This window comes from Pinus tabuliformis, chromosome 4_1, assembly GCF_031772625.1.
Source record: "Pinus tabuliformis cultivar Carrire ecotype Pingquan chromosome 4_1, CPIR1, whole genome shotgun sequence".
NCBI classification, from domain to species: Eukaryota; Viridiplantae; Streptophyta; class Pinopsida; order Pinales; family Pinaceae; genus Pinus; species Pinus tabuliformis.
In genome coordinates, this window is record NC_142303.1 from 88,654,565 (window position 1) to 88,667,213 (window position 12,649).

The 12,649-nt window shown below is 37.8% G+C and overlaps 1 protein-coding gene across 1 annotated transcript; it reads left to right on the plus strand.

Annotated features, from left to right (window-relative positions):
• The first annotated feature begins 1,501 nt into the window (after window positions 1-1,501).
• On the plus strand, window positions 1,502-4,657 carry LOC149174325 (LEAF RUST 10 DISEASE-RESISTANCE LOCUS RECEPTOR-LIKE PROTEIN KINASE-like 2.4). Its single transcript, XM_089420803.1, has 3 exons — window positions 1,502-2,333; window positions 2,986-3,024; window positions 3,144-4,657. Exons 1-3 carry the CDS (start codon window positions 1,502-1,504, stop codon window positions 4,256-4,258), a joined length of 1,986 nt encoding a protein of 661 aa, XP_089276929.1. The 3' UTR covers window positions 4,259-4,657.
• The last annotated feature ends 7,992 nt before the right edge of the window (window positions 4,658-12,649 follow it).

Genomic DNA, 12,649 nt, shown 5'->3' on the forward strand with positions numbered 1-12,649 from the left:
CAAGAAATTTGTCACACTACCAAGTCGAACCAACCTTCCTAACATTTTAATATAGTAAAAACTATGGTGATCTTGGAATGCTCTTCTTAATGCTTGTTAAGCATAGAAATACAATTCTAAAAAATTCCAAATAATTTTTTACTTTAATGTTGGATAAACTAAATTCGCTCTAAGTGGACATTTATGATCATCATTATCATCCAGTACATCTCATAATTTGAATTTTTTTAATTTTTTTTAAATAAAATAATAATTAAAATTAAAAATTATTAATGATTAGCTCGTTTGAGTGGATCTAAAGGTTAAAAGTATGTATAAAATTTAGAGATAAATCCCTTATTTCATAAACAATAAGATTTTGTACACCAATCTAGTATTTATCTTAACAATGATCTAAAATTAAATTACTATTATTAGTATAAAGTACAAAATAGAACAAAAATAATTTAAAAAATATTTATTAACATTAAAATTTGTTATTATGATGAATGTTATTATTATAAAATATGAAATATAAAAAATAATATTAAAATAATTAAGATCTATAATCTTAATTTATGTATAGTATATCTGAAAATAATTAGAGGGTTGTCAATGCTCTTAAATCATGTTGATAATTTTTATTACACAAAACGCACATACATTAATAAATTTCCAAACCCTAACCATTACTTTGAAAGTGGGCCAATAAAACGCACATATATTAATAAATAAACTTCCGAACCTAACTATTACTTTGAAAATAGGCCAATATTCCAAGTAATCAATGATTATTCCGAAAAATGTGGCGATTAATTCAATACAAAGACTTTTCGAAATGAAAATACTGAGCTCGAATACATGTGCAGTAAACCAAAATTAGTCCAGAAGACGACTGAAACTTTAACTCGAAATTCAATGGACGCATGTGAGAAGCACAAAGTTACGAACTGTCGGCATAAAGAGCCAAGCAATTTCTATTTGACGACTCGAAGTCTTTTTAGTGCTGCACTTCCATGGCGTTCTCCTTACGCCCCCTGAGTCCAAACCCATCTCAGTCTTACTTGACTTGTGATGCTCTGAAGTCCTCTGTGATGCAATCCCATGCCGTTTCCCTCTCGCCCACTCTGTCCAATTCCACCTCCCGCGTCTTCTTAACCTATGCATTTTAATCCCTTAGATGAATTTATGCCTGTAAATCAAGAATGGATGTTAAGACCAGATCAAAACTTTTCAAAATTCAAATCATGAGTTTCTCTAGAAGAAGATAATTTTTTCCCTCACCCCTGTCACCGAATCTTTTAACTCTTAAATTCTATGGTCGGATATGAGAAGAACCACATTACTGACTTGCGGCAAATTCTACATTGGCGTCTTGACTGCCAAGTCTTCTGCGCTGTAATTCCTTGCCGTGTCCGTGGCCTGTCACACCTACTTTGTCCAATTCCACCGTGTTCGTCTTCCTAATCTGTTTGCAGAACTCTTCTTCGTACATTTATTGTCATTGGCTGTTTCTGGTAAGATGAATTGGCCAGTGATTAATCTTCTTGGCCAACGGGAAGACCAGAGCATGAAAATGGCCGTCCTTCTTCTTCCCAATTCAATGCCTCTTACCATTCATCTTGCTGCCCTGCTCCTCCTCCTCCTCTGTTTCCCCATATCATGTCTGGGCACTCAGTACGATCTTTGTCTTTCGGAGAATACATGTGGTCACTTTCAGTTAAGCTATCCCTTTGGTACAAATAACAGAGGCTGCGGCGACCCTGAATTTCAGCTGAAATGTGGTCCAGATGACCAGAGCGGCCATTTTTTGCTCACAATAGACAAACACGAATATAGAATCTTGAAACCCTCTTTATTGGGCAATAACAGCACTAACACCATGACAATTGTCCACGACCATTACTGGGGGATAAAATGCAGTCTTTACAGTAACTACTCTTCATTCTGGTCATCCGCCTCTAATTTTCGTATCCTCCCTGATACTTACACCAATCTCTCGATTTGGGGGTACTGCGATCGAAGTACTGGGCATAATTATACATCAGCATGGCATAATTTCACTTTCTGTGGCGATATTTGGTACTACAGTTTGGTACCAGAGGCGGCACCCTTCTGTCAAAAGTATTTGCAACTACCAGTTAACAAGAACCTCTCTGTGCAGCGCATTACTAATTCCACTATAGTAGTGCAGGGTTTTGAGGTAACATGGCATGTCGACCGGAACAGAGAACTGAGATGTGAAGATTGCCAGAAGAGTAAGGGCGTTTGTGGTTATAACATTTCGGAACCAACAGCGTTTCTTTGCTATTGTCCTGATGGTACCACGAATTCAGACAAATGCCCTGAGAATGGTATTGTTACTTTTCTCAATCCCTTCCTCCAGATTTGATTACAAACCTCAAAGTTGTATGATCTTAACATAAAACAATGTAAGAGAGTGAGGATTTCTAGAATATAATTTCCAAAATGAATTTTATAATTTGTTTAGGTGGACACTGAGTAAAGATTTCCACAATTCTATTTATGGTTAGGGATTTTGCTTTAGAGAGGGAAGATTTCCACAATTATTTAACCTGTTAAATAGAATTTCCGAAATAAATTTTATAATTCGTTTTTAATAAACACTCCACCCATCTTTAATGACTTGAGAACTTTGCTTTCTAGTTTCCAATGATAAGTGGATGGAGTGTACATCTAAAATATCAAACTGATTACAAAACCCATTACACTAGATTTCCCTTTTACCAGTAACCTTGAATGCTGATATGCATTTATGTTGCTCTATGTGTTAGCTCTGCATTTTCTTCTCAAAGTCTGAGGTCCGTTGGAGTGGCTAATAATACTTGCCATTTACAAAACCCATTACACTAAAAGTTCCCTTTTACCAGTAATCTTGAATGCGGATATGTATTCCTGTTGCTCTATGTGTTAGAACTTAGCTCTGCATTTTCTTCTCAAAGTCTGAGGTTCCGTTGGAGTTACTAATAATACTTGTTATGGCAGGGGTTACAGGTCATGAAAAGAAGACCGGCATTCTAATAGGTAAATCTGATTAATTCCAGTCTGCAATCTTAGAACTGCGAATTTGTATCTTGTTTCCATTTTTCTCCTCGGGATTTGACAAAGCTTACAGTGATATCATTCCCTTGATTTGTCCACAGGTTGCTCCTTTGGAGGAGTTGCCCTGGCTGCAATAGCAGTGCTGTTCATATTGTATTACAGAAAGAGGAGAAAACCTCCTCCTGGGAGCTCTAATTCAAAGGTGGAAAAATTCCTAAAGGAACATGCTTATGAAATGCCGATGCCAACCAGATATTCACACTCTCACCTCAAGAAGATCACAAACAACTTTGCAGAAAAGTTGGGAGAAGGAGGGTTTGGTGTGGTCTATAAAGGAATGCTTCGGAATGGCGCTCTAGTGGCTGTAAAGCTTCTTGATCGGCACAGGCATACCGAGACCCAATTCATGAATGAGGTTGCTACCATTGGACGGGTCCATCACGTCAATCTGGTTCGTCTGTTGGGGTACTGTTTTGAAAACCCTATAAGCGCACTGGTATATGAATACATGCCCAATGGATCTCTGGATAAAATTTTATTTGAGGAGGGGCAAGTCTTAAGGTGGGAACAATTGTATTCAATTGCTTTGGGTGCGGCCCGTGGAATTGCATATTTACACCACGATTGCGACAAGCGCATCATACACTTCGACATCAAACCTCACAATATATTGCTGGATGCCGACTTCACACCAAAAGTTTCTGATTTTGGTCTGGCAAAACTTTGTGGGAAGGGAGACGACCATATTTCAATGACAGCCTGGAGAGGGACGCCGGGATATGTTGCGCCGGAGTTGTGCCATAGTGATGCCGGTCCTGTTACAGATAAATCAGATGTCTATAGTTTCGGAATGCTGTTGCTAGAGATTGTTGGGGGCAGAAAGAATATTGATGTGCAGGTTAACCGGTCCAGTCAGTTATACTTTCCTGAGTGGGCTTTCAAGCTGATTGAGAGTGGTGAGTTGGGGATGAGATTGAGAGGAGGAGAAATGGAATGTGCAGATGAGGAGAAGGCGAGGAGACTCACAAAAGTTGGATTGTGGTGCATTCAGTACAACTCCAGAGATCGTCCTTGTATGATGAGGGTTGTCCAAATGTTAGAAGGTGATGAAAACGATGTGACAAATCCTCCATTGCCCATCAATTCCTTGCCTTCACCTGAGAAAACTCTACCATCTTCTTCTGGAATATTTTCTTCCATTGAACTTACATTGTAGTTTTCTCTATTGGACGGGCTTATTCAAACCATTCTTTGAATTGTTGCAAGTCGATAATCCATTCCATACCATACTGTGCGACATTGGGTGACTTAACTAGAGAGGGAACTGACAGGCACTTGAGACCTTAAAACCTAACTGTTGTGACAGCTCCCAACTCCCTTACCATTTCTGTTGGGCTTCAAGAATACACAGTTATCTGTGGTTAAAGATATTTGTAGGATAAGTGCTACCTAAAACCCAATGAAAGACAGTGAACTTATTGTGGTTGTACTGGACGACTGAATAATCTATGATGGTATTTTTGGTCCGGAGGGAATATCTAGCATTGATTTTCAGTTTCACTCATTTAACATTGAGTTTTTTTGTCAAATTGAACTTGGGAACAACAATTCAAATTTTGCCTCGTTGACCCAATTTTTTGTAACGGTAACGGTACGTTAAAGTTTAATTTATTAATTCTCACATATATATATATACTCGTTTAAAGGGTGTTAAAAAGGTATGATGCAGTGTGCCTTGGTTCCTTTATGTCATCTAAGGGGTAGTGGTTGAGTAGACAACATTGTGTTTTATTGAAACGTCCGGTACCTCCCAACTTTATATCCAACCACCGGACGTCATCCAGTTGCATAAACTATAATGCATAAAACACGGAGAATCCATGGACGCGATTATGCCCCGGACTTTCTTTTCCATATATATAAAATACTATTGTTTCTCATTGGGGAAACTGTTATGAAATGATTCGAAATTTGAAAATGAAATGGCTGGATTTTGATCACTGCATTATCAGTTTGCCATATTTTAGAGTGATATTGGAAAATTTTATTTATATTTACAATTATTTATCCATTAAATTTTATCTATCGACATTTTATTTCAAACTAAAAAAATTACATTTCTACAAGGCGGGTCATGAAAATTCGTACATGTTCTAATTTCAAACCAAATTCAGCATTTTATCTATCGACATTTTATTTTAAAATAAAAAATTACATTTCGTTGAAGTGAGTATGAAAATTTGTACATGTTTTAATTTCAAACCAAATTCGGCAGTACTTAATTGTCAAGGAAAATTTTAGGAGCTAATATTTCCAAGTGGGTTAATTTTTCATGTTTTTGTCAAAATGAAGATTAGCCAATTTCCATTTTTTTGAAAATTGATTCGCCCAAATTTTATAGTATAAAATTAGTTTACCCTAAAAATCGCCAAAATTTTATATGTACTAATATAAAATAATTAAAAACCTAAATATATTTACAAAAATATCATAATTTTTTTTTACCATTTACATATGGGGGACTAGTAATGTTCGCCAAAGTTTTTAAACTTTAAGATAAACTTCCTTAAAATTTTCCTTGTTAATTAGATGATTTTTTTATAGAATTTGAAGATATTGATGCCCGGGATCCCTTGATTAGATGTTTGAAAAGCACTGCTTTCATAGTTGTTCATTTAAATAGATTTTTCACCTCTAATTAGGGTTGGAATTTCAAAAATCAATAATCTATTAGATTGAACTGTTCAAACACGTTTTTATTTTGATAGTTTTAACTATAGTTACCAAGTTATTCGGATTTGATATGATAAAAATTCAAATGTAAAATTTTTGATTTGGAAAAAATTAGATAATATACATCTTAAATATTTAGATATATATACTTTTTCTCTTCATAATATTTTTCTCTTCTAATTATGAAATATTTTCATGATTCCCACATTTTCTCTTCCTTCCAAAAAAATTTAAATAATTTCTAATAACACTAAATAATATAACAATGTTATAACTATAATTTAACAAAAATAATATAACAAGGTTATAACTATCCTTTAACAAAAAGAAAAAAAATCCACATTTCCTTTTCCATCTAAAACTTAAATTTAACCTGCTTTTTTAAATTCAAAATTTATTTCTCCAAAATTCTTATATAATAGATAAATACAAAAATCATTATATTAATTTAAATTTGTCCCAAAAAAAAATGAAATGTGAAAATTTTCTGGCTTAAAAATGATTTTTAAATAAAGCCAACTCTTCAATTTAAAAAATAAATAAATAATTATTTCTAAGAATCAGAGTCAGCCCTTCACGGAGCCGAAGCCGGAGCCAGAGCCAACGCATACTGACCCGTTTCATGTGTAACGAGAAAGTCCAGCACTCCAAACTCTTTATAAAACAATCCTACGTTAGACGTGCTCGAATGGAATACTCCTTATAAAACAGTTCGAATAATGGACGTGCTCTAATCGACAACACCATGGAAGAATCGAATTTCATCCAATAATTCACGAATTGCCGATTTTTTCCCTCTGATTCCGCCAAATTTGGTAGCGATGGTTTTAACAACTGTTTTTTATTTTAATAATTTTAATAAAGAATATTAATTATTATAAAAACAAGTATTCTTATTTTAATAATTTTAATAAAGAATATTAACTATTATAAAAACAAGTATTCTTATGTAATTGACAAGTTATTCCATGATAAATAAGATTATTTATTCACCAAATTCTATATTTATTATTAATTATTGCTATTTTAATATTTATAATTAATTTGTTTTGATGATGAATGATATGAGAGGGTTCTAAATTTTGACTCAAAAAATTGTTTATTATTAAATATGGCTATTTTAATATTTATAATTTGAAATTGTGATTCATAATTGCTAATTACATGAATAAGTACTTTTATTTTAAAATAAAAAATCCACAATATAGATTTTCTATTATTATCTAAGATTTAAACAATAAAAAAAATGATAATTAAAATAAAAAAATCTACAATATAGATTGTGTATCTTGTTTGACTCATATGTTTCTAAGTAATATCCAACCAATTGGGTGAAACAAAAAGGGAATGAAAGATTTTCTTTTTCAAATAATTTGACATTCTTCCTCTTCCAAAGACACCAGAATATAAAAAAAGATAATGTTTTATGTGTGTGATTCTGTTGTGCCCATTCCAGCAGACAATCATTAATGGAGAGTTGATTCTAATTTGAATGGATTCTTAACATTATTCATCTTCAGATTCACACAATGTGCACATACAAGGTCAAAAGAAAACCCCTTTTTTATTGTTTTTTTATTATCCCATGTGAGTATACTGTCTTTGAGGGTCAGCCAGACGAATAACTTAATTTTTAATGGTGCTTTCCATCACCATATTTTAGTAAACCACCAGTCTCTCCTCTGGTGCACATGTTTTTGCTGTATGTGAATATTCATCTTTGACCGAAACAACGCCATCAACGCCAAATCCTTTCAACTAATGTTATCTACATGTTGGTTTAGCAAGATCCCAGCATGTAATAAATGTTGGGTATATGTCTACCTCTCTAGCCTGTTCACCTCATAGATCAATCAATTAATTTATAAATTTGACATAAATAAAATATACCTTTTAACCTGAACGTATATGTCTCCTTCAATTGTGGAGATAAGTTAACCTACCATGATGTCCCAACGATTTTATCCTCTCCACCAATATAAACGGTCCCGAATTGGCAACCCATTGGATATTCCCCAAAACCCATTGTCCCACAACATTCCATCTATGCATATCAAATTTGCTACATTCATTATATATGTGGATTAATGATTTCGATTTACCTGGATTCAAATAATTTTATGTTCGATTTCCTAGTTTCAATTTGTGGATGCTCTATTTGTATTAAAATTTTGATTTTTGATTTTGCAGTTCCACGTTCAATTTCATTGCGCGTAGGATTAACAATTTGATTTCGATTTTGCCGAAGTTTGAATTTTTTTTTTCAGGTTCAATGTGTAGGTTTGATTTAATTGTAACAATACATTAGTGCTTCTCTATGATGCAGATATTAATAAACCATACTTGCTCAACGTCAATGTCGAGAAATCTAAGGCCTCTACGCCTGTAAGAAAGGACGCCATATTCAAGGGCTCTGTGCCTGCAAAGTCGCACAACGCTGATAACGAAAGTAGTAGATGCTATGGATGTTGGTATTCTTCCTCGGGCTGGAGAAGGATTGCAGAACGGCTCAATCTAAGGCGAGAAGTATTTGAGGTTCGTCTGAACAACATATTGTTCCATCCTTCGGGCTACAAGGTATGTTTCAGATATCCTGTGGAGGTTTTTGATTTCTATGGGCATCTGGTATTTGGCTCTGTTCCACCCTGGTTGACTCTGTCTTCGAATGCTGAGTATATGGGTTGCAATAGAAAAAAATTCCCCATATGCTATTTTTCTATATACTTCTAGGATTCTGGGTTTGATAGCATGTTTCTATACAACCTCATGCACTCTGTTCTCTGTCACATTTTGTTTATTTTCGCCATTGCACTTTATATTCTCTTTTGTATATATGTGACCCATTTCCACCCTTTGTGACATCGTCCATATGCCATCCGGGTCTGATACAATTCAAGACACTTGGTCGGCCTTCTTCACTGAGGAAGAACCTTGTCTTCTCTTTAATGTTTTTTCTTCCATCCGGGACCGGTGGCCGTGCATCTGCTATATCACCAGACCTTGCAAAAATTTTGGCTTCCGGGTATGTAATTTTTGGATGACCTGCAAAGGCTGTTATTGCTGCTGTTGCAGCTAAGAATCTGTAATTTTCTCCATCCTCTGGTCTTCTCCCGCCTGAATTGGTCATTCGGCTCTGGTCTCTTGCCAGTTTCATTTTCCCGGTACCGGAATTGTTCTATTCTCTGGCGGTTTGTATTGTCCCAAGGCTAGTAGGTGGCATTTACTACCAGGATCACATCCCATTACCAACACCTGTCTGTCGGACACTTCCCCATGTGCTCCGGGATCCTCGTATATCGCCCCTATATATCTGGTATTATTCCCCGTGTCAGCATCTGCATTTTTGCTTGATTTGGATGACCTCCTAACGGCGTACTTCAATTTTGGTTGTATGTGGGTTTATTCTCCACACGAGTCCATATCCTCGTGAACATTCCTTCCGGTTCTCGAGGGGGTCGTAGTTATTTCTGGAACCTGTTTATATCTTTTCACAGCTACCCACTTGTACATCCCCATTTATTGTTGTCAGACTACGCTTTTGGGATCCGTTTGTGGTCTTTTCGTGCTCTGTGGGGTTATGGCGGGACACTACTCTGACTCATCTGCCAACGAGGCCCTTATACGAGCCACGATGGATGCCGAGTCACACCTCCTGCATTATGTTGGTGTTGACCACCAGGGTGGCCCACGATCTCTGATGCTTGGCACAACATTTTGGGTGATGTCCGTATGCCAGATGGCGACCATGCATCCCTCCTTTCGTAGGTTGGCGAACATGATGCATGGGGACGATGTTCCAAACACAAGCAACGTTCTATTAAAACCACATCCCTGCCACCTGCATTGTCTTTGGACAATGTTGTACTGATTGACAGGATTACCAATCTGCAGAAGCGCGCTCTCGTATGAAGGTGGTACTTATCAGAAGTTAGTGAACCAGACATGAGGGACTGAATAGAGAATAAGTGGAAATCGATGCTAGGATATACGTCGACTGTCATGCGGCTTTTGAAAGGTTGGTATAGTTTCCATTTTCTAAGTCAGGAGGACTTGGAAAAAATCAAATCAGTGCCATGGATTAATGGGAAGAGTTTCCGAGCACTACATCACTAGTACATTGGATACAATTCACTCCACAACACACCACAAAAAAAGCTCATCTGGGTGAAATTACCGGGTTTACCAATTGAGCTATGGACGAAACAGGTCCTTATGGATATTGGTAACGCTATCGACAAATTCATTTATGTAGATCCTCGATGCTTGGGGGCTCCAGACAAATGGGTGGCTTGGATCCTGATTGGAAAGGAATACCGTGGTGGCTTTCCGGACCATATTGATTTGTTCTAGGGCGAGACTCAACTATCATAGAGATTGGACTTTTGGGGGGTTCCTTTCTGGTGTTCACACTGTCACCACACCGGACATCTATTAGCACAATGCCCACATTGGCGGGAGGACGATTACATGGCAGGCCTTTCTCTGGTGCATTTTCGAAGTCTCATTATGGGGGAGGTCGGCCTGCACAAAACATTCGACATGGAATTTCTGCTCGGCAGCATTCAGGTATTCCCCTTGGCTCCTATCCTCCCCGCTCACATACATTTGACTCTTCATTAAATGGTTCATCGCCCATTCTGGTTCCTTATTCCCCATTATCTTCATTGAAGTCTGATTTCCCGACCCCCTCTAGTCTAGTAATACATTCCCGTAAACCCTCTCTGGGATCAATCCACCCTGGCCCGGAAGACCCGCCACCTTTCTCGACTCCATACCCGACCCACGACTTACCCTCCACCACCCAAATCACGTACGTTCCATCTTCTTCACCTTCCATTTTCGCTAACAGGAATTAGGGGCCTAGGACAAGTGTCACTCCGCCCAACTCGCCACTAGACTCACCTGCAAACTTAGTGGGCAGTGACCTGGACTTTCTTCTCGATAGGAAATCATTGGAATTGCGGACCCTTACCATCCACAATCCATATGGCTCTCCTACCCCCCACCTCAACCCTACTTCTATAGGTAACATCACTGTTTGGCGGAAACAAAATTGAGGAAGTTAGCATTTTAGAGGATGTCCCAAGCCTAATCCTCTTTCCTCCCCTATGGACCGATTTTTGGTTGATGTGCCTATTGCTGACATCCCCCCCTCATGGGCCCTTAGAGCACGGTTGCCTGAGCAGGCATCTCCATGACGTTCATTTTGTTGCTAAATACACGGGGTTTGGCGGCTACCCCGAAATATCAGGCCCTCAAGAGTCTTTTATCCTCTCTTCACCCATATATCATTCTACTGCGAGAATCCATGCACTCTGTTCCTCAGGCTGTACAATATTTCTGGAAAATGCTCTCAGAATGGCATATATCTGCTACTGTGGCTATGGGTCTCTCTGGTGGTTTATTGGCTATTTGGGACCCTAGATGGGTCAGATTTAAAGCTTATAGATGTTTCGCGGGCATCCTCCTTGAAGGACATATCCGTGGAATGGGCAGCCGCATTCATATTTTGAACGCCTATGCTCGTTACAGAGATAGGACCATTTTCTGGGACCATCTGTTTTCTTTTGGTATTATGGAGTTGGCCTTCCTCATCATTGCTGGAGATTTATACTATACTATTTCTTTGGAAGAAGTATGGGGACGGTCCAGAAGGATGGACCCTTTGGTGGGGATGTTTCATGATGCTCTACTAGCACACAACTTTGTGGACATTTTCCCGGATGAAATGGATCCCACTTGGGAAAATGGGCGCGCAGGCGAGGCATATGTCGCCAAGAGATTGGATCGTTTTTTAATGCATGAATAGTTGGTTGCTCACCTAGGAGATGTGCAGACAGAGATTATCAGGGATTTCTTATCAGATCACAGACCTATTACACTTGTTTGGAAGAGGTCGATGGTGCACCTGGGCATGCCATTTAAATTCAACAGAACCTAGCTAGATGCTCCGAATTTTAACACTATGGTGAGGGATACATGGTGCCGCAATAGGGATATTGGATCCTCCCCTATGGATCAAATACTAGACAAACTAGAGACTCTCTGTGAGGAAGTGAAAAACTGGCAGAAGAGGAAAAATTAGTCCATGAAAAAGGAGATTAAGGATATTCAATGTGAGTTGGACCTCCTCCTCCCGTTGATGGCCAAGAATAATCTTCCAGATGCTACCCATTCTCACATTCTAGAGTTGGAATTAAAAAGGAAAAGACTCTTAGATTTTGAAGAAGCCACTTGGCGCCTTAAGAGCCGGGCTATCTAGATTAAAGAGGGAGACATAAATACTAATTTTTTCCATCATTTTGCAAACCATAGGTGTAAAGAAAATTCTATATGGGGGACTCATGATGCTGAGGGAAACCATATCCAACCACAGGAGGAAATCTCCAAAGTTGTAACCTCACATTTCAAAGTGGCATATGAGCGCAACGAAAACATTATTTCCGAAGATCTCATATGGGGGATTGAGCACTACCCGACTATGTTTGACCAAGATTCAAATGATGCACTGTACAAAAACATCACTGAGGAGGAATTACTTAGTGTCCTTAAATCATTCAATGGTGATAAAATCCCAGGGCCGGATGGGTGGACTCTGGAGTTGTTCATGCATTTCTTTGATCTTTTCAAAAATGAACTACTGCAAATGGTGGAGGAGTCTAGACTCACTGGGAATGTACACCATCGTATTAAGTCTACATATATTGCCCTTATCCTGAAGCGCAATCCTCCTGCCTGTTTTGAGGACTACAGGCCAATCTCACTGTGCAACCTTATCTACAAAGTTATCTTAAAAACCATTGCTGGGCGTATGCAGAGTACTCTATCGCGTCATATATCTCATGAGTAACATGGATTTCTACAAGGAAGACAA